This window comes from Sinocyclocheilus anshuiensis, unplaced genomic scaffold, assembly GCF_001515605.1.
Source record: "Sinocyclocheilus anshuiensis isolate Anshui unplaced genomic scaffold, SAMN03320099.WGS_v1.1 scaffold1095, whole genome shotgun sequence".
Lineage (NCBI taxonomy): Eukaryota > Metazoa > Chordata > Actinopteri > Cypriniformes > Cyprinidae > Sinocyclocheilus > Sinocyclocheilus anshuiensis.
Genome location: NW_015544226.1, coordinates 358,026 through 379,579, shown reverse-complemented (window position 1 = coordinate 379,579; position 21,554 = coordinate 358,026). Strand labels below are relative to the sequence as shown.

General features: G+C 38.0%; 3 protein-coding genes across 7 annotated transcripts; all 3 read left to right on the top strand.

Moving 5' to 3' along the window:
* The first annotated feature begins 23 nt into the window (after positions 1-23).
* On the top strand, positions 24-2,160 carry LOC107697334 (protein ripply1-like). Of its 2 annotated transcripts, none has more exons than XM_016498072.1 (4): positions 24-173; positions 649-727; positions 1,370-1,443; positions 1,618-2,160. In XM_016498072.1, the coding sequence occupies exons 1-4, from the start codon at positions 145-147 to the stop codon at positions 1,820-1,822; spliced, it is 387 nt and encodes a 128-aa protein (XP_016353558.1). In that variant the 5' UTR covers positions 24-144; the 3' UTR covers positions 1,823-2,160. The 2 variants fall into 2 exon arrangements, with proteins under 2 accessions (XP_016353558.1, XP_016353557.1); XM_016498071.1 differs by lacking the exon at positions 24-173 and adding an exon at positions 381-530.
* Positions 2,161-4,670: 2,510 nt separating this feature from the next.
* LOC107697354 (transmembrane gamma-carboxyglutamic acid protein 3-like) lies at positions 4,671-9,504 on the top strand. 2 transcript variants are annotated; one of them, XM_016498108.1, is made up of 4 exons: positions 4,671-4,700; positions 5,519-5,564; positions 6,184-6,344; positions 7,427-9,504. In XM_016498108.1, exons 2-4 carry the CDS (start codon positions 5,555-5,557, stop codon positions 7,976-7,978), a joined length of 723 nt encoding a protein of 240 aa, XP_016353594.1. In that variant the 5' UTR covers positions 4,671-4,700; positions 5,519-5,554; the 3' UTR covers positions 7,979-9,504. The 2 variants fall into 2 exon arrangements, with proteins under 2 accessions (XP_016353594.1, XP_016353593.1); XM_016498107.1 differs by lacking the exon at positions 4,671-4,700 and having other exon boundaries at positions 5,555-5,564; positions 6,165-6,344.
* Positions 9,505-12,117: 2,613 nt separating this feature from the next.
* LOC107697353 (mitochondrial fission factor-like) lies at positions 12,118-19,961 on the top strand. 3 transcript variants are annotated; one of them, XM_016498103.1, is made up of 8 exons: positions 12,118-12,191; positions 12,722-12,933; positions 14,664-14,773; positions 15,078-15,172; positions 16,094-16,273; positions 16,637-16,702; positions 17,270-17,345; positions 19,238-19,961. In XM_016498103.1, the coding sequence occupies exons 2-8, from the start codon at positions 12,729-12,731 to the stop codon at positions 19,367-19,369; spliced, it is 864 nt and encodes a 287-aa protein (XP_016353589.1). In that variant the 5' UTR covers positions 12,118-12,191; positions 12,722-12,728; the 3' UTR covers positions 19,370-19,961. The 3 variants fall into 3 exon arrangements, with proteins under 3 accessions (XP_016353589.1, XP_016353592.1, XP_016353591.1); XM_016498105.1 differs by lacking the exon at positions 12,118-12,191 and adding an exon at positions 12,227-12,340; XM_016498106.1 differs by lacking the exon at positions 16,637-16,702 and having other exon boundaries at positions 19,238-19,960.
* Positions 19,962-21,554: the final 1,593 nt, after the last annotated feature.

Genomic DNA, 21,554 nt, shown 5'->3' with positions numbered 1-21,554 from the left:
TTCATCCACTTCCCTCCGGAGGATAACGACTCATCCAAGGCGTCCACCGCGCGGAGATCTAGTAAAAAGTACTATTTGGGATTAACGCCCTGCAAAAAAAGAGAAATTAATTCTGTGTGCGTTATTGCTCCTCTTTCCAATACAATGCACACTGACATCCAGCAGTCCAGCAGGTGAGCATTATTTGCTTTATTCTATTCTATTCTATTCTATTCTATTCTATTCTTTATATAGAGGATGCCTGTTAGATTTTACATCTAAAATCCTCAGATCATTTGGCATCGGCACCATCGTCCAGCCCTGCCCCTCCAGCTCCAGCTCCAGCTCCATATAAACCTCGAGAGCGACTCCCCTTCATTCATCCACTTCCCTCCGGAGGATAACGACTCATCCAAGGCGTCCACCGCGCGGAGATCTAGTAAAAAGTACTATTTGGGATTAACGCCCTGCAAAAAAAGAGAAATTAATTCTGTGTGCGTTATTGCTCCTCTTTCCAATACAATGCACACTGACATCCAGCAGTCCAGCAGGTGAGCATTATTTGCTTTATTCTATTCTATTCTATTCTATTCTATTCTATTCTATTCTTTATATAGAGGATGCCTGTTAGATTTTACATCTAAAATATTACTGTCATTCTATCCACAGCCCAGCTTCCCTGTGGAGACCGTGGCTCGTGACCAGAAAGGATGCACAAATTGAATGCAGGAGAACCAAGCTGGCTTGTGTAAGTTTTTTCATCACTGCAATCTTAATATTTCAAAAGAATTCCCATCTCTATAGGAATGTTACTAAGTTCAGAAAACACATGGCGCCGTGATGAACTCCTGCAGCTACCTCTATCAGCGCCGGAAATTTCAGTTTGGTGTGTGGAGGCTCATACAGTTGTTGTTTTTTTTAGAGCAGCAGGTAGCTTTAAGGTGACAGACAGGCATGTGGTGAGCATTAAGCAGCAGATTGTGTGACTGTGGAGGTGTTTCGTTGACACCAAGCCCATATAGTGACGCAAAGGCAAACTGAGAGCAGCTCTAGCGCTGAGACACTTAGCCATATGGCACCACTGTCTAAATGTGTGAACACTGAGTCTGTGCCCAGAGACGAGGTGTAGGAGAAAACAGCTCCCAGAGAACAAGCGATCGCTTGCCAAGATTTAGGCAGACACCTCTAGGTTTGGGAAAGGGAGTTGGAGCCAGTTTCCCACAAACACTTTAGCCTGACACCCTCCATGTCACAGCTTTTGCATCCTGCCCAGGGTGTTATACACCCACAAAGCTGGCAGTGATATCACCTCATAAACACTGGACAGGAAGCATTGTTTGAGTTGTGTTTGGTGCATGTGGTCTTACACGTCTTTTCTCACTCTTTCCAGCCTTACTCCAGGCCAGAAGTGCCCAGTAACACTACAACAGATGGCAAAATGCAGTCCTTCCAGCACCCTGTCAGGTCAGTGAGCATTTCATTTAGCTTGAGCAATGGTTTTGTTTTGTAACATGCTTTTATTTTGGCCCTAAAATCCTAATCCATTCCAAATAAGGCTTATTTTACCATGCTAAAAAATGCGTTTCCGAACTCTGTTTGCGTAGTTTGTATTTAACATTTTATTTCTTTATACTTTAGACTGTATTGGCCCAAATCGAAGTCATACGACTACCTCTTCAGTGATGGCAAGGCCCTGCTCAGAAATTTCCCAGTGCAGGCCACCATAAACTTCTACGATGAGTCAGACAGCGAGGAAGAGGAGGACAGCTGTGACGAAGACAACGACAGCGATGCTGAGGAGTGTCTTAAACTTAACAGACCTAACTTCACCAGTTACAACTGAATGTTCAACCTCATCTGTCTCCACAGCTGTGACTTTGATCAATTTCATAAATTTAACATCAACACTGGATAATGCCCCATTGTGCTCTATTAGAGAAGTCGTGCCATCAGTAATTCAGTGCATGGACATGGTGTTTCTTATGAGCGTCTAGAGCACAACCAGAGTGATTTTACTGATCGTTTTATGCAGGAAACATCAATTACATGAATGCAGATTCAGATATGTCTTGCATAAAAGTAATTCCTGTTAAAAACAGTGAAAATGCAGTCCCACATTGGGAAATGTTGTTTCAGAGCGATCTCAGGGTTCTTACCTTACAAATTCTATTTGTATTCTATTACCCATCCCTAACTTATGATTTATGTGCATTTTATGTATATATATATATGTATTTATGGCATATTTTTATACTTTTGTACTTTTGATTTAAAGTAAAATCTATATTTAAATGAGTGTAAACCTTGTCTGTTTGGGATTTGTGCTTCTGATAAGTCTCTTTTTTGAACTCACTTGAGTCCTTTGATGTTTTCTAACCCTATCTGTTGACTAGAAGGGGCTCTGCTGTTTGTCCAGGTTTCAAACAAAAGAGGTTTGATAAAGGACACTGTCTACTATTACAATGTTCCCCTAAGAATGTAAGATTTTCAAGACTGGACTCTTCTGTTGAAGTCACAGGTCAGCAGAGACCTGACTTGATGGCTTTGCTACTTCTAGGAATAGAAACAGGAGAAAAAGCAGTTTCTTAAAGGGGGACATTGAAGTGGTTATACCTACCAATGAGCCAGGAAAAATTTCTTTAGGGCATGCAGCCCAAGTCAGAATATTTTGGCAACGGAAAGCCGTTGATTGCTGATAACCCTCTAAAATATGTTTGTTCACTTTATAAGTTATACATCCATTTCCCTTTGAAGGAAATTCTGTCAAATCATTCGCAAAACCTACTAAAAGTTGCCTCTAAAATAATAATTTAAAAAAAAATCCATAAAAGAGTTGTGTAAAAAAATACTGTAAAGATATGAAAATCCTTGAGAAAAAGAATTAAATTTTAGCTATAGCATACTTCAAAAATGAATACTTATTACAGAATGAATATACTTTAAATGAATATACTTTAGTGTGAACTGAATGTAATGTTTTCGGACATTTGATTGCATTTTATTTACAATTAAATTAAATTGCTTTATATTAAATGCAATTAGTTCAACTAGTGCTTTTTTGAAATACCTATTAGGACTTAAGTACATCTTTATATGTCATTTCATAATTACTTCTATTGTCATTGAAATATGGTTAAAGTGTATGTACTGACAAGCATACTTGTTATTTTTCATTGAAATGTGTATATCATGTATTTAAAAGTATTTGTAATTACACATTTAACGAAGTTGCAATTTAGTACATTTAAAATATATTCACTTTAAATGTAATATCAAATAACACTACAGTACAAAGTACTTTATATGTGCTTTAGCATTTTAGTTAACATAAAAATAAGTGTACTTCTTTAAAGCATGATCAAGGATTAATAAAACATAAATAGTAATTAAGTGATTTAGAATTTAAAATGTAATTTAAAGTAAAACTTTTAATTTGACATTACTGCAAAGTGCACTTTCTAAAACTGTGTTAAGAAATATAGCCATGAAAGTGTCTCTTTAGATTCGCTTAAGTGGCCTTTTATTTAATAAATTTTGTATTATTTTTTTTTTTTAAATATACTTTTACAATTTTATGTACACAAGTGGACATTCAATACAATTATGTGTACTAATTTTTCACACAGGGAAGCGCATTATCCATTACAGTCTCACAGCATAACTGTAGTTACATCATGGGTTTTCAACAGGGGGTCTGTGACCCCTAGGGGGCCTATGACGGTACTGCAGTGTGTCTAAGGGTTATTGTTTGACCTCAAACTAATTTTGTGAAAAAACGAAAATAAGCCTATAGTATAATAAATAAAATATTAAATTCACTTTCAGCTTTCACTTTCAAAGTTCAGCTAAATGTAATGTACAAATATATGACTCATCAATGATTATTTGAATGGCTTGTCAGCATCATAAAGCATATATGCAACGCTTAATTTCTATAATATGCAGCAAGGAACCCTGCTTCATATCTCTGTTCTCCATGGTCCCTGGACTGAAAACCTACCTGTGAGCCTACTCCTCCATTACAGTAGTGCATTAATAATAATAATAATAATAATAATAATAATAATAAAACACATGCCAGAGAAATTTCAGTTTGCTATGTCTAATATATCTAACATATCTTATTTAGGCCTACTGAAAATTCCAAACTGTTGTTGTAGACTAATATTAAGACATTTAAGATGGTACAGCAATTTGGTTGTTACATTTAAATATGAGTTTAAAGGTCGTTTTGCAGCCATGTGGCTTACTGATATTACAAAAATCAAGCTCCATAACAAGCGGCAAGACAAGAGCGGGGAATTGTGGGTAATGCTGTCTTTTAACTCAAGGCGCGGCATCGAGAGAGACCCCTGACTCTATGCTAACTCTATCATCCTCTTTTTCTAATTAACATGCCACTTGGTGGCACTCCGCATTTATAACGATAGGAATACAACATTAATGTCTGGGCATAAACATCCAAAGGTTTCTTGAAACTGTTTCGGAGAAGCGTATACGTGTGCAGAGACACAGACTACACTACCCAGTTTATTTTTCCCCATTCCCCAAGAAGTATGACTTTGCGTTTACGAAATCAACAGTAACATTTCATTGGACAAACAGGGGAAATCCGTGACTCCTATTGGTCCATCCGCATGTCAATCAAACGCCATCCGTGACTCAGTGCGTGCTCCCTAGCTGGAAACAGGGATGGACTAGCAATTGCAACAGCCTGGAAGGTAGGCTTTATTATTATTTAGCATCTCTGAGTAACATATATACACACTATTTTGTTTTGTTCCATGGCAGCTAAAAAAATCGCTGCGTTTATAAATATACATCTATCATAAATATACATTAATCGCACTGAGAGCCCCTCTAAGGAGTACTGTCAGCTGCTATAGTCAAACAGAATATGTGTGTCTTATTAATATTTTATTCGCTTTTAAGAAAGCTATTTGCTTTTAGGAATGGCCTTAGGAAATGTAATTAGCCTACATTGAATTGTTTTGTCAACATTTTCTAAAAACACTTGCACTTAGAGAAAATCTAGCATTTCAAGTATGCTTTGTATGTCTTATTTTTTGTCGTTTTTTTTTTTATTCTATGCTGTTTCAAGACGTTATTAAACGTTAAATTGCGTTGGGCGGATATTTTTCATGTGCGATAAAGCGATAGTAATTCGCGAATTAAATTAATTCGTTAAGGAGCGAGCTCGAGTGATAAATTTAGCTCGCGCATCTCTCTATCTACCCGCTCCGTTACTATGGGAACCTCCTCCCCCGCCCTCCTCCCTCCCCCATAAGCGTATTTTAGACGGGCAAGAGATTATATAGATTTATATAGTAAAGATATCAGCTTCCAGATAGCAGTCTTCTTTTTATGTCATAATTTAGAATATTGCAAGGAAAGCATGGCGTTCATATTTGATTCTCAGTTAATTTGTTGTTTTGTCTGTCATTTGATAAAAACAAATGGCCACAATTACGATAACAACAAGTGTGCAACATAAGAAAACCTTTTCCAACCCTTTAAACACATCTTTTCTTCTCCCCAGGTCAAAATACTTCAGATTGAGTTCTCTTGTGGTAGTATGGCAGCAGGTAAGGACCAGATTTAATCAACTTCATCTTAAAACGCTGAAGTTAGCATAGGGTCCATTCATATTTCTGTCTGATCTAAAAATAGTGCAGCAGTTCTTGACACACCTTGTTAAATGACATAAAACCTTTATGTAATAGATGATGTGTCAAAGCTCTTTGGGTTCCTCGAGCACTTCTTGAGCTGTGACTCATTTCAGCATTGAAAAAGCCCATACTGATATTGAAGCATATTAAGGAAATAGATTTTTTTTTAAAGTCTACATGAAGTTAAAATGTACCTTTATTTATCTATTTTCTAATTGCAAGTTATAGGTCTTATTGATTTTTTTTTTCTGTGAATATGCTTCATTTTTTAAAATCGTTTTGACTTTAATGAGATTCAGAATGATAAATGGATGGAAAATAGTAGTCAGAATAATGATAAAAAAGATTTTCCTATCAGTAATTGCAAATTTTATGGGAATGGCGTAAAACCATTTTGAGTATTTGTCAGGCCTGATCCACTGGCAAAGGCATGAACTGGCAAAAATACGTATATGTATACACATACACATATAGGAACAAACAGAGAAACACCTTTGCCTCCATTAAAACATATAGATGTCTTACGATCTCTCAGCGTTCCTAAATGGCAAGGATGCAAACTCTCTCCTCAAACGTTTTCCACGGGCTAATGGCTTCCTGGAGGAGTTCCGGCCGGGCAACATTGAGAGGGAGTGTGCTGAGGAGAGCTGCAGCTTTGAGGAGGCCAATGAAGTGTTTGAAAATAAAGAGCGAACGGTAAATCCTGTCTTCATCAGCAAAAGATGTAAACAAATTCTATTTCCTGTGTTTTTTGTTTGTGGATGCAATTTAACAATAATGCAAGTCTATTGTACCATTTTGATTTTATGTGCTTTTGTGCATACAGATTGTTTCTTGAAATACCAGCAAATCAGTTTCAACAATTTGCTGGCTAATACAGTGCAGTATTAGGGTGAACAATATGTGTGAACAAGCACTTGCCAGGTTTGGATGCTTTTATGTAAGAAATCTGCTGTCATAGAATTTGAGCCAGTCGCAAAGTTCTTAGGAACCGAAGCAATTACTCCACACGCTTTACCTACAGGCAGACATAACATACAGATCTATAACCCATAAGTGGGTGTTTCTATTAGGTGTTACTTTTGGCCCTGTGGACTTTTAGAAAATATCCTCTCTTAAAGGGGTCATATGATGCGATTTCAAGTTTTCCTTAATGTACAGTATTTGAAAAATAATGTGTTTTTTGAACATTAAAGCATGTCAACATATTCTGTTACACCAAATACTCCAAATAATGATCTTTAAAAAAGCATCATATGACCCCTTTAAAACTCACTTTTGCCATTTTTTTTAAAAGTCATGAACATTTTTTTTTTTAAATCTCAGTTCCATTTCCATGACATCGTAATTTACATATTGTGTTTAATAGCATTCTGTGATGAAAAAAAAAGGAATGTATATGATATTTTACACATTTTTGGAATAAAATGGCCTAATGACTAATTTAGCTGGCCGTTTATGTATCCCAAATATACACATTTTAATCATATTTTAACTGTTTTAACTTTAAAGAGAGGCCTGTTGTGATTTTTCAAGGTTGTTAATTGATGGTGCTGTATATGCTTTTGTTAAAGCCATCAGCCAGCACTATTTTAACTTATTTACTAAATAATCAGGTTTAACAGCAGAATGTCAACAACAACAAAAAATGGTGGAAAAGATGCCAAAACTGTGGAATGGTGTTCTGGTGGTGGTGGTGTGTGAATGCTAGTGATAAGTATAAAACACAGAAGGCCACTGCATTTTACTGCTTTAACCATTTATCCCTTCATTCATAGATGGAGTTCTGGAAAAACCGCAGCATCTACACAGTGAACAGCAATGCTGATTCCCGCTCGGAGCGCCCGGACGCTGTGTACATGGTGGTGCCCCTACTGGGCGTGGCTCTCCTCATCATCATTGCGCTCTTCCTCATCTGGCGCTGTCAACTGCAGAAGGCCACACGTCGGCGTCCGGCCTACACCCAGAACCGCTATCTGGCTAACCGTAACGCCCGCAGCCTCCCGCGCATCCTGGTGCACCGGGACCCTCCCTCGCATTCAGAGAACTCTCACGCCAATGACAGGCCCAGCGTGGTGGTCAGCAGTGCCCAGAGGGGCGGGGCTTCAGTCATGCCGCAAGATGCCCATCATCACGCCAGCCACTCTCAGAACAATCGCTCCCTGTACGTGCAAGATTCGTCTTTGTCCGTGGCTTCCCACCTGTCCGGGGCAACCCCACCGCCATCCTACGAGGAAGTTACCGGCCACTTAGAGAGCAGCAGCGATGAGACGACAGCCCCCTACAGTGATCCTCCACCCAAATATGAGGAGATAGTGCTAGAAAAGTGAGAGTTTTCATAAAAGAGGACACATATAGTGGTAACCAAACATTAGGGATACACTGGTTCCCAAGCACTTATCCTAATGTGGCTCTCACACTAAACAGAGTGTGCAGGCTATGTATGTGACGGTCTCCTTGTGTCGTTGATCGGTTTGTGGACTGCACTGGTAAACGTGGTTGTTTTTCAAGTCGCAAAGGGTCCTACTACCTTCACGCTCATGCGGTCTTCTCACCATTTCCGTGTACCTTCACTCCACCTTCAACCTCTCACACCGCAACCCACGGCTGCAACGGCTGCCCTTCAGAACGAGAATGTATAGAAGTGAAGAAGAGATATTGCCAAGTTGTGCGCTGCATGGTAATCGCATCGGGCATCAAGCTTTAGAGCCTGCTAGGAATCGAAAGGAGCGTTCATGTGGGAAAACAAGATGATGTGCCAAATCTAATTGGTGTATCGTAGAAATGTTCAGACACGGAATATTTATAGAGTGTGCGTGCTGTCCTTTCTTGTGCTTATAAATTTGTGATTTCATAGATTCCCTTATACCAGCAGTATCTCTGATCCATGCCAACGTCCTTAGAATTAGTAATACATGTAAACTGTAACACTGATGGGAACAAAACAAATGCAAAATACAACATCCAAGTCACATATTTGTAAAATTGAATATGGCGATTACACCGTCGTTTGGAAAATGCACTCAAAGGTATGCACACAGTTTGATTGTTTACAGCCACATACACAGAAATTTACATAGACTGTAATGCGTTTGTTTCGTATGGAGCTGGGCCTTAGAAACACAGAGTAGTCAATCAAATCGTCTGCTCAGCTGCTTGTGATTTTACGGTCATTGAGAGATTTTACCTCAAACGCTGTGCTCACACAATCACTCTCCAAGACACAAATGCACAAAAACTCACACAAAATACTGTGTTTGGGGCTCAATCATTGGATAATACAACATTCCAGGCCCTCGATTTTCTTGTTTTGTTGTTCTCCCCATCGTACTCAGACTGTTTACAATGCGTTTTATTACTCTTTTTTTTATTTTTTATAACAGCATAAAAACTGTGTGAATTTGTACAAAGCTTTCTGTGGCTTTTGACATCACCAGGTGCTATACTGTACTATAATGCTGCTTGTTCTCACCTTGTTTTCCTCCTCATCACTATCTCTCTGTGTATAAGGCTTGTGCTCTAACTGGTCAGCCAAACTGCCCATCTATTACATGCAGCTGAATCATCTTTTCCAGCTCAGGTTTAAGCCAATGAACTGCTGCCATTGTAGTAAATGTGTAAACAATATCTCACACTGCCAACCTTTCAGTGACTAGGATATTTGACTTGTGCGGTCACATTTACCAGTGTTCTGTGAATTTTCGCGGGCAAAATGCAGTTATTTTTCGTGAGAGCGTAAGATTGCCCTATGCAGATTTCGCAACGTGTTCAAGCTGGTCACTCTCATTAGCCACACTGACCAACAGAAAGATGCTTGGTTTGAAAGTGACTTCTCTGTGAGCTGTGCTTCATATATCTACAGTATTGACAATAGACAATGGACCTAGTTTTGCCCACAAAATTTCACTAATGTGACCGCACTTTAGGAATATCGCTGTATCAATTCAATATAAATGTAAAAGTGACATTGCAAGGGGTCAGTGGGTTGTTGGGCAAAGCACTAAAACTAATGAAGCCTTAATATAATTGTGCTGAAATCACTGTATTATAAAATACTAATTGCAAAAAGTGTTAGAACTTTAACAAACGCTTTCATCCAAACAGTAGACAGAACGGCCTGAATATATATACACACAAGCACAGTATTTGAAAGATGCACTGGGGAACTGGGGTTTGACCTCACTTCTGCTCAATGAAAATGGAGGAATTGCAAACTGCTTACTTGGCTTGGGGCTTGGTTCAGGTCTCTTGGGCCTCTTACTCCAGCCACAACAATCAATCCCACAATGCCCTGACAGACTGTCTTTTACGCTGATGGAGCACCCAGCTCGGTAGACAGCATTGATAACGGCTGGCACAGACTGCAGATCAGTTTCAGGCTTGGTTGTCGTTGAAAGACTGATAAGAGAATAGCATAGACAACTCACTGTAGCAGATGATGAGCGTTAAGAGATGGGCTGGACTGCTGGTAGCTTCAGTGAGTTGTAAGTTATGGCTGAACGTTACAACGCAGCATAAAGCAACAGGTTTCTATTGTAACAACATTATGTCAGAGGTAGCAAGAACTGAAGATAATTTCAAGTGTGGTTTATCTTCGTGTTTATTTTAGACCAAGAGAGAACTGCGTGTGTGAAGAAATGTGTCAGAGAATATGTGTGTGTATATGTGTTCGTATCTATGCCTGTTGCCAGCACTCATGTTCCTGTCTAGCATTTGTGCTAGTAAGAATGTGCCACAGAAGCCACAGGCTTTCGTTTATATGCTAAATATATGTGTTATATTCTAAACCAAAACATAATACACCATTGTTGTTCTTCAAGCCAAATTGCATTAATTTTAAATCATTCATGATATATATATATTTTTTTTGTTCATTTTATCATTTATATTTTTTTTTCCACTGTGGCTCTAATTATCGTAGATCTGTTTGTGCTTGTTACAACAATTCTGCATTTATATTTAAACAGATTTTATGAAAATAAGCACTACTGGTATTGTAATTCATAATTATGACAAAATTCTACATTTGTGTATGTCTTGTATCAAATTTCCTTCATTTTAGGCATCATGGCAATTTCTATACCAAATGGATATAATAGACACAAATATCCATTTAGTGTGAATATACAATGCATTTAATTTGTCGCACAAGAAAATCAGTTGCGTAACTAGTAAACGGATGCATGAATCCAGTTTTTATTTTGCTTTAGAAGTATTTCTTCATATTTAAGCTTGAATATAATTAGGAAAAAAATGTATGTAGCTCTGTGAGCTCAGTTTTATTCATGTTGAGCGCTTTGTGTTTTGACACACAGGCTTGTTAAAAGCATTAACTATCAATGAAGTATCTCACCCAAAGAAAATGATCATTAATTGCTCTTTAGTGCTTTTAATTAGGCTTTAATAGTGTTTAATTGACCATTGACTTGAAAAACAGCCCAAAGTCCTTAGAGTCTTCCATAACAAATCTATATAGCTTTTCTTTAAAAAAATTGTCTCACATGGATCAACAGAGCTTCCAATGAGATTGATATGTTTTTAAAAAATTATGTTGTTCCTGTTAAATTTGTCTCACATGGTTTTTAAAAATTATGTTGTTCCTGTTCTGTCACAAACATCATATACTTAACGGACGAGTTGTGATTAGGGAACTTAGTATCACTGAGGTACTATTATAGTTTATATAAGTATTTTAAATTAGTTTTCAATTTTTATATTTTCCATTTTAATAATTTTTTTGTCATTTTAATAAATGTTTTAACATGCATGTATAGTTTTATAGTACATCCTATGTAGGTTTTAGTATTTTTTTTTTTTTTTTTTAGTTTGTTTTTAGTAGGCTACATTAGGTTAACGAGCTGAAATATATATTTTTTAATGGTTTTAGATTTAGCTAACTATAATAACCCTGTTAGAGAAACACTACATGTTTACATTTTGCTCAAATATATGGATCTATGGACACAACACGGTTTATATAGCCAAAACATCTGTATTTCTGAGAAATCTGTTCCTTTCCCTGAGATCACACTGTTAATTAAATGTTCCAAGTGCCAATTTCCTTTTTGCGAAAGCACTGATGCTCTTGGATAATAGTCTATTAAAGAACGAAAACGCTGTAAATATATGTCAGATTTTTTTATTAATTCGTTTTTTTTTTTTTTGACTAAGAATATGAATTTGCTAATGTATTGTTATTTAAAGCAGATGTCAGCGATTTGTTTCCAAACAGGAAGGATTGTTTGGTCAGCAGGTTTGTTTGGCCGCCCCCAAACTCACACCGAGTTTTTGATTGGCTAACGCCGCGGTCAAATTCTCTCTTTTTATATAGGGCTGTCACAGGAACAGGTTCTATTACGTTAATTGCTATATTTAGAAGAGATATTGATTAGTATTAGTTTTTTAGTATTTAAAAACGCACAATAGCTTTAAGTATCTTTATCTTTAGCAGAAACTGACAGAAAATGTATGCACATTGCACCGCCCACTTTTGTTCGCAGTCATATGACGTCACGTACGTCAGTCGACGTGAGCTGCATGAAGGTGAGTCGAACAGCTTGTTAGAAGTTTCAAAAACACCTAAACGCTCTGTCTACTGTTTGCTAATGTATCGCTAGTAGATATTCAAAGGTCTGTGTGGAAAAACGAAACCGAACCGCTCAGTCCAAGCCGTGGACACATTATTACGATGTGTGAGTTGACAAATTTAGCTCGAGCTGTAATCAACAGGTGTCTGTTCGTTTTGGACCAGTGTGTTGCTTTATATAGAAATGTGAAACGTATAATTAACTACTTAGACGTCTATCTGGGAGACTGTACGTTAGGTCTTGAGGGAATGATCTTGATGGCTGACCTGTGGGTCACTGACCGCTCACTTTGAATACATTACAATCAGCAAGCAGCTGCTATCTTGAGTATTTGCTACACTATGGTTCTTTACACACGTCAAATTACTTACCACGACTTTATTATTGTAGTCTATTACAGTCCGTGTGTTTGTTTTGCTCGTGTAACGCAGCTTAACATTGAATGTTGTGCCGTGCGGTCAGTCTAATTCCCTTTACTGGCTTCAGGGTAGTTATGGCTTGTCCAAGGTATTTCGGTGACGGTCCTCCGCTGCGCGAGCGTGACTCGTGCTTCAGTGAGGACATCAGCCAGAGGATGCGCGTGCCCGATCGCCTGAGGGTCGGTCCAGCGCGTCACGCGCACGCACCTGCTGACCAAAGATCCGAAGAGCTACCTGCTGCCTACAGCATGCACATACCAGACAGACTGTCCTTAACAGGTAGATTTCATATTGGTCATACTCATAATTCAGACTATGTTCAGCAATGAACATATGAGCGCAAAAAAACAAAAATAACTTTATTCAACAATTCTTCTCCCCTGAGTTACCATCTACTGCCATTATCTAGGGGTGTAAGAAAATATCGATACACGCGAGTAGGGATATGCCGGTATCAAATTTTCATGTTGCAATTAATTGCTAATGCTTTTCTCACGGTATACGGTATTATCACGATGTTGAAATTTAGTAAAAAAAAAAGTGCTGCCATAATACAGTATAACAGGTTTAATAACTTTTTTCTTATAACAAAAATAACTGAACATTTAAATGCAATAAAGCAATACAGAAAAATTTATAAAGTTAAAAGTTTTACACAGATTAAAGTGCAAAAGACCTATAAAGACCAATAGGTATCACTTTACAATAAGACCTCATTAGTGAGCGCCGGATCTGTTGAGTAGCAAATCCTCCACCATGGTCTTGTAGGTCATCCCTCCTCTCAACCCATGATCAGTCAAATCTGACTCCAGCAAGTGAAAGTACTTAATTGTTCTCCTTTTACTCGTACTGCACACAAAGTGGTTCAATAGCGTTGAATGTTACAGGGACAGATTAATGCAAATCCCACTGTGTTCTGGTTATATATATATATATTATTTTTTTTTTGTTAAGGTTTGCACATATGGTGGTGTTCTAAATGACAGTTTTCCTAAAATTATATCATATTCTCCTATTCCTAAAATAATATATCGTCTTGCTTACAGTATCGCAATATATCGCAACATATTGTATCGCAACCCCTGTATCGTGATACGTATCGTATCGGCAGATTCTTGCAGATACACAGCCCTACCATTATCGAGAGTAACACGACGCATTTCCTCTGCTCATAAACAAGGCACAGCGCATGCAGGTTCTACGTCAGCAGCATCACGCGCATGCGTCGTGTTACTCTCGGTAATGGCGGTAGATGGTAACTCGGGGGAGAAGAATTGTTGAATAAAGTCGTTATTTTTGTTTGTTTTTTTGCGCGCAGATGAACAGTGCCGTAGTATTTCGCTAATGACAAATGACATGTAGCTTTGAATTTATTGAAATATTTTACTGAAAATTAGGGGTGTAAAAAAATATCGATACATTGGAGTATCGTTATGGCAGTTGTTTCGTTTTGAGTTTATATCCCGACCGCTATATAGCAGTCTTCTTACCTCTGAACATAAACAGTGACAACGTGTGTGTTCGGCTCCTGCAAGGTTTGGCCAGTCCCGCCCGCTCTGTATCAGGGAGCCGCTATCAATGGGGAGCATTTAAATCTTTTGAATGAGCGCTCACGCTGTTTACTTTCACTTTTGATTTCGCGATCACGCGCACTCTGTGTGAAGGGAGCTCATCTTACGATATAAAATATTTGTCAATGAGCTTCGGATCCGTTGAGTAGCAAATCCTCCACCATGGCGCATGCGTCGTGTTACTCTCGGTAATGGCGGTAGATGGTAACTCGGGGGAGAAGAATTGTTGAATAAAGTCGTTATTTTTGTTTGTTTTTTTGCGCGCAGAAAGTATTCTCATAGCTTTGTAAAATTACGGTTGAACCACTGATGTCACATGGACCATTTTAACAATGTTCTTATTACGTTTTTGTGCCTTGAATGTGGTAGTACCCTTGCTGTCTATGGAGGGTCAGAAAGCTCTCAAGAGTCAATTTCCTCCTTTACCTTTTTTAACAGATACTCCTGATCTGAGTCCACGACCTCTCTTCACTAAACACACTTCATCAATGTGGGACCTGCAGCACGGGTCCTGGGACAGGGAGGCGTTCATGAGAGAGCCTGTCCAGGTAGTTTCACATAGCCTCACGTAGCCAAACCTTTGAATAAATGGCAAAACGGACATAAATTGCAGCTTATTCTAGCCAAGATCTGCCCACTTAAAAGAGCAACCTGACAGCCTCATAAAGTGTCCAATCACAATTTGTTTTTTATATTATAGTTTATATTATATTAATAATAGAATGGTGTAAAAATGTTTAAAGGTTGTTGGATAACTGTTGAGCCACTTAAAATATATAAATGTCAGTGAGAGTCATGAGGGTCATGAAGGGATTCATTCCAGTTCATGATATTTCTTGTAATGCCACACAGAGTCCACTGCGAAGATCTTATAGTGACCAGGCTATTGGTCGAACCCCACCTGGAACCCCCACACACTCCAGACAAACACTTCGCTCCCAGTCTCCGTAAGTCCAGTTCCCTTGTTACATGAGTGTTGAAGTACTTTGTGGCAATCATATTATTATAGACTTATAATGCTGTCATATACAAATATACAAAGAAGCTGACAAATATTAATTATCAGAATGAAAGTACACTATACATATATATGTGTGTGTGTGTGTGTCAAGATAAATAATTGATACATTTTTTCAGGATTCGTTTCTGCTTTGTGACATTATAAATGTCTCTGCTGTGAAATATATACATCAATACAGTGTACATAACACAGTAATATACAAATTGGTGGTTGACACATAAACCTACATGGTCTTTTATGGTCAACACAAAGATTTTAATTTAAATTGTATAAGCGAAAGTATTTATCTTAGGTCCTGTAACAGGTTTAACGTTTTTAATCACCATGTTTGCCTTTGCTAGGTCATTTTTAAATGGTCCTGTGGTGTGACAGATAATTTTTTTTCCCAAGTACAACATTCCATGTAGTCTCGCAATTAATGAGCTCATAAAAGTGGCATGATTGTAAAAGAATAAGCTATTTTTTTTTATTTAGTTTTAAACAACTTTCTAAACAACTTTCTAAATGTATTTCACTGTCAGCTACCCTAATACAAAATTCCCTGGAATTTTACCAGAGAATTACTACAGTATGTATCCATTTCATAGCCTGTACATACATGTCTCACTACCACTAAACAGCCACTAGAGGGCAGGAGAGATTGATTGTTACATTTGGTCAGTTCCCATCACCTTCTGTGCTAAATGAGAAGCTTATTTACCAGACTCATTTATCTGATGAGACGTTTATTTAAACAAACCCATATAAACGAAGACTGTCAGGTTGTGTGTTACAGCTAGTGTCAGTCTTAGTATCAGTCTTTAAATGACAGCAGTGCTCCTCTATGTCCTTAACTCTCCCGCAATAGCCACAGTATTGGACGCCCACCCGTCATGCTTACAGACTCATCCCCACCAAAGTCCCCAGGGCACCCCGCCATCCCACCCAACCTGCTGTCCCCACAGAGCATGCTGCAGGCCGCCAAGGAGCTGGGCCAGCAGGCGTCTCAGAAACTCCTCCAGACCGTAACCAAAAAATACTCCTCCAGGTGACATAGATCCTCATCCTTCACGTCCTGCCTGTCCCCTTCCTGCGGTTGTGGGCTCGAACTAACCTGGGCTGTTCAGCTGTTTGCTTTGACCTTTGAATCCCTGTTGTTTGGTTTAGTTTGCTTGTTTCTGATGGAACTGGATCAGATTGTTTCCTGTCAGACACCTTTCATGCCTGCAAATTTACATCAGACCTTTGGGCTTTGATTGAATTCACTGCTATTGCTTTACCTGAGCAACTAACAAGCATCCTAAAACTGAGCATTTAGTTCCCCCTTTCTTTTCATTTTGAATTGAATTGATGGCAAAATCATGTTCAATGTGGATTGCTGTGGTTCCTGGTGTCTCTATTGTGTTTTAAGGTTTGGTTACCCAGAAAACCATCCCTCTCAGGCTGTGGAGGTTCAACCTGATCAAAGCAGGACAAGGTGACTGACAGTGGCTTGTGCAGTTTCCATGTAGTCAGTAGTGCTTTAAAGGGGTCATCGGATGCAAAATTCACTTTTCAAGTTGTTTGAACATAAATGTATGTTGGAAGTGTGTGTACACATCCATCCTATAATTATAAAAATCCATCCAGTGTTTTTTTTTTTAAATCCCTATTTTAAAATCCCCTTTCTCAAACCAGGCTGTTCTGAGATTCCTGTCAGAATGACGTAGTTCTGTACAGGCCCCTCCCACGATAGTTGATTGACAGTAGTGTTTCAGCACAGACTGGACTGGTGTCTTACCTTAGACCCACCCTGAGTGAGCTGTCATCAGTCCGCCATTGTGTTGACTCTGGTGCAGGGGAAGATGAGCATTCGATGACCCCTTTATAAGAGCAGGCAAACATTTCCTGTTTAGTTGTTAATGTAGGGTTTTTATCACAACTAATTGTGCTGAGGAAGCCCATTGTATTCAGTAAATCAGTCAATGATGTAAGGGAGGGCGTCATGTACGTTTCATTGGAAAGTTGTTGAAGCCTTTGTTAACATCATTTTTTTGTCCCACAGTGCCTCGCAGGAGTTCTGGCTCAGTCCTGAGGAGGACACAGGTACTGCTGTCGAGTTCATGGTGCTCCGCAGACAGGTGAGTGCTTGAGCTTCACACCGACCATATGTTCAGATTTCACTGAGAAACAATGCATTCATTTGGGCTTAGGCTTTTTCTATTCTATTGTGTAGGTTAATTTTGTATGTCAAGTATACCAGAAGTTTATATACACATTACAAAATATATACAATATTTTTTATTTAGTTTGTATGAATAAAATGTATTTAATACAGTAATGTACAAATCTGTAGTTGACAGTGTTACATGGACTAACTGTTATATAGATTTAAAGGGGTCATGATGCGATTTCTATTTTTCCTTTTCTTTAGTGTGTTATGTAGCTATTTGTGCATGTATAAGATCTGCAGAGTTACAAAGCTCAAAGTCTCCCACAAACTGATGTATTCTATCTAAAAGAGAAGGCTGATCCAGACTGGGCTAAAACGCCTCATTCAAACACGCCCCCACATATCTACGTCACGATGTGGAAATATTTGCGTAATGCCGCCCAAATGTGCTCGCACAGAAAGAAGGCGTGGTTTTAGGAACAGCAGTCAGCTACTGTAAGTATGTTTTCTTAATAGTTTAAGTATTTGCTATTGACTGTTCAAATGCGGAGTTTTGCGCTGTGTAGAGTATCGCGTTGTGTGTGTTTGTGTGTTCGTGAGAGAGAGACAGGGTCACATCACAGTGGAGTCAGCTTTCTTTCAGCTTTTTTCTTACAGGCTTGTGTACTGCAAATACATACGAGCATCATCACTGCGTCTGTCACGCGACTCTGTTCCCCTTTCGGGCTTGAACTGATGGTAAAACTAAGGACATTATGTACTGTCTTTACATCTATGTTGAAAGCTGAAGCTGGCGATTATGGAAAGGAATAATGATCTTTAAAATAGCATCATATGACCCCTTTAAAATGTTTTAAACTCGCTTATGATGTTTCTCATTTGTTAGACACTTGGATAAAGGCAACTAAATTAATAAAAAAGCAGCCAAAGTCTGTAATCAAAAACTAAAACATTGACCGCTATTAATTGACCTGGTGATATTTTTGATATCTTGTCAGCTAGCTTTTGGTCAACAGTGATTTTCTTAGCTGAGAGTTTATGTTGCCAAATTGTTATTAGAATCATGTTTGGTAAAAAAAAAAAAGTCATATTACCAAAGGACAGAAAAGCAAATGTGACCCTGGACCACAAAACCAGTCTTAAGCTGCTGGGGTATATTTGTAGCAATAGCCAAAGAGCCGTTTTAGGTAGGCGTGGTTGAATCTTAACTTTTATAAAGAATATCTCTTTGGATTTGAGACTTTAGTCTTTGCAACTTTACAGATCTTCTTTATGTACCAAGAGCTTGTAACACTCCAAAGAGAAAGGATAAATTGAAATCGCATTATATGACCCCTTTAAGTAAAGATCATGTTCCATGAAGATATTTTGTAAATTTCCTACCGTAAATATATCAAAACTTAATTTTTGATTAGTAATATGCATTGCTAAGAACTTCATTTGAACAACTTTAAAGGTGATTTTCTCAGTATTTTGATTTTTTTTGCACCCTCAGATTCCAGATTTTCAAATAGTTGCATCTCAGCCAAATATTGTCATATCCTAATAAACCATACATCAATGGAAAGCTTATTTATACATCTCAATTTCGAGAAATTGACCCTTATGACTGGTTTTGTGGTCCAGGCTCACAAATGTACAATATGAGGAGTGTAGTCCAATTTACAAGCAAATGAGCTGGATCTTTTTTTTCCCTTAAAATATTGGTTGATTTACTTTTTTAGTTTGTTTTTTTTTGAGCAGATTCATAATTTTATATAGCAAGGACACATTAAATTTACACAAAATATATTCAGCAGCAAAAACAGTATGGATAGTGTGGATCACATTGATAGTGTTCCTTTGATTTGACTGGTTCAGGTGGTGAAGATGAGCAGGAGGATAGCAGGGGTGGAGAGACAGAACGCAGAGCACAAACAGACAGAGCTGGTGCTGTTCTCTCTGTTACTGTCTGCCTGTCTGATCAACGGCTGGCTGTGGATGCGCAGATGACGGATCACACTCCATAACACTACACTATACAGACAGCACTACAAGAGCAACAGAGCTGTTTACCGGGAAGTGCATAACTGCACATAGTTTTTATAGTGCTTTACTAAATTTGTTCTCTACAAAATGATGGTAAATGGATGGTTTAGAAACCACTCCTATAGAGGATTGTCATCAGAATGAGGCATGAATGTCTGAACCATCCACTCGTATGTGTCGTGATCACGGTAGTGACATGGGCTACTTTGTGTTACAAGTGATTTGAGGAACTTGAGCATGTTTTTCTCCTCGTGAGAGTTTCACTGATGATGTCATTCAGTAATGCAGTCTCTCTGGCTCTTTTGATCAGACTAGTAGCTAGGTTTTGTATTTGATTTATTCTGCAAATTAAGTAAATGCAAAAATAGATTTCCTGCATGCTTTACAAGCCTCACAGCTAAGTATTTAAGAAAGTATAAATATGAGTATTTATTTATATTTCCTTTTTTTCTACCAATTGGGCATTTGAATAGCCTTCAGCCATTTTAACTCACTTGCCCAGCCTGATGTATGATGAATATTTAAAATAATAAAAATTGTAATTAGTCTCAGATGTCTCATTCTCTTAATGTTAACATGTATTAAATATATCCGATGAATTTTCATTCACATGATGCCTGACAAAGAACAACTAAATACTACAAATGGATCAGTTTATTAAAAAATTAAATTAACCAAGCACAAAGTTATTGAAACACTTTAGACTATAAACCAAATGAAAAATTTAAAGCCTTATACAAAATCTGCATGGACTAAGATAGGAAATGATAAACAGGAATACAATTTAATTCAAATGAATCATCATTGTACAGTAATAACATTGTCAAGCAGCAACTAAAGTGACATGAAACAAATACTAGTGAAATGAATGTAAAAACATTCCTCGTGAGGAAAAAAATACGTAAAATGCCCATTGATGGGACACAAGGGTACATACTATACAAAATACAAAAACACATTCTCATAATTTGTCCTGAGATGGACCAACACATTCGCCTTTAGAATCTCAAACTTTAAAGTATCAAATGTAGCAAGACCATCAAGATTATAGTTTAGATAACACAACTGAGGCTTCAGGTGGAACAAACCGATAAATGTGGTAATGAAATCTTGACTTGCATGACCAGATTAGCCTCACAGTGAGACTGATCAGCACAGTTAAACTTTAACTCTTTATTTTTTTCTGTATGTAGAAACTCTGACCCTTCTAAAGCATTTTAATAGATGCAGTATCAGTTTGCATACAGGGAACCATATTTGAAATGTAATGTGCGTGTTTATCTGTATTTTGTCCCACCTTTGTCTCAGTCCACTCTTTGGTCCATTGTCTTAGTTTGTGCCCAAATTAGATTAGTGCTCTTCAAACTCACTGAAACAGTCCTAAATACACAGCTGTTGAGCACTGACAATGGCTGATCTAACAATACTGGAAATGTTTCTTTCAGATTTTATCTAAAAAAGAAAGACAAGAGGAAGAAAAAATAACTAGTTTCTATCTCTCAAGTGAATGAGAAAAGACTCGAGGCCCGATCACACCAAGAACAATAACTATAAAGATAACTATAAAGATAACGATATTAGCGTCCACACCAGTGAACGATATCGTCTGTTTATTCTAAGCGCACGCGCGTCTGCCGCTTTAAATTCTCGAGCTCGTTACAGCAGGATGGATTCTGATTGGCTGTCAATATTTTTATCGTTCATCAGCTGGAGAAAAATCGTTCTGAAAGTGATTCCAACGATATCCTTTCTCTGCTATTCTTTAATATTGAGAACGATTTTTAGAACTATATCTTTATCTTTATAGTTATCGTCCTTGGTGTGAACGGGCCTTTATTGTTTACAAAATGTCAAGTACCGACGCACACAATGTGCTGAACTGAGACCAACTATGCTCAAATACTTGATTACTTGCAAATGAATTCAATTTGGTCCATGTTTCAAAAAAATATGAATACAGCTGCAGTGAGATTTGTTTCCATCGGCTAAAATCGTGCAGTGTGAACTCGGCATTAGTCACATGGGATTTAGGGCTCAGATGATTGGCTCAAAACAAGACATTTCCTGTTCCAGCTGACCCTTTAAAGGGTTAGTTCACCCAAAAATGAAAATTACCCCATGATTTACTTACCCTCAAGCCATCCTAGAT

Coding starts and splice junctions, on each gene's coding strand:
- LOC107697334 (XM_016498072.1), top strand. CDS start 145: ATGCACACTGACATCCAGCAGTCCAGCAG. Junction 174..648: donor GACATCCAGCAGTCCAGCAG/GTGAGCATTATT, acceptor TTCTATCCACAG/CCCAGCTTCCCTGTGGAGAC. Junction 1,444..1,617: donor TCCTTCCAGCACCCTGTCAG/GTCAGTGAGCAT, acceptor TTTATACTTTAG/ACTGTATTGGCCCAAATCGA.
- LOC107697354 (XM_016498107.1), top strand. CDS start 6,165: ATGTCTTACGATCTCTCAGCGTTCCTAAATGGCAAGGATGCAAACTCT. Junction 6,345..7,426: donor TTGAAAATAAAGAGCGAACG/GTAAATCCTGTC, acceptor CTTCATTCATAG/ATGGAGTTCTGGAAAAACCG.
- LOC107697353 (XM_016498103.1), top strand. CDS start 12,729: ATGGCTTGTCCAAGGTATTTCGGTGACGGTCCTCCGCTGCGCGAGCGT. Junction 14,774..15,077: donor TCATGAGAGAGCCTGTCCAG/GTAGTTTCACAT, acceptor AATGCCACACAG/AGTCCACTGCGAAGATCTTA. Junction 16,703..17,269: donor CCTGATCAAAGCAGGACAAG/GTGACTGACAGT, acceptor TTTGTCCCACAG/TGCCTCGCAGGAGTTCTGGC.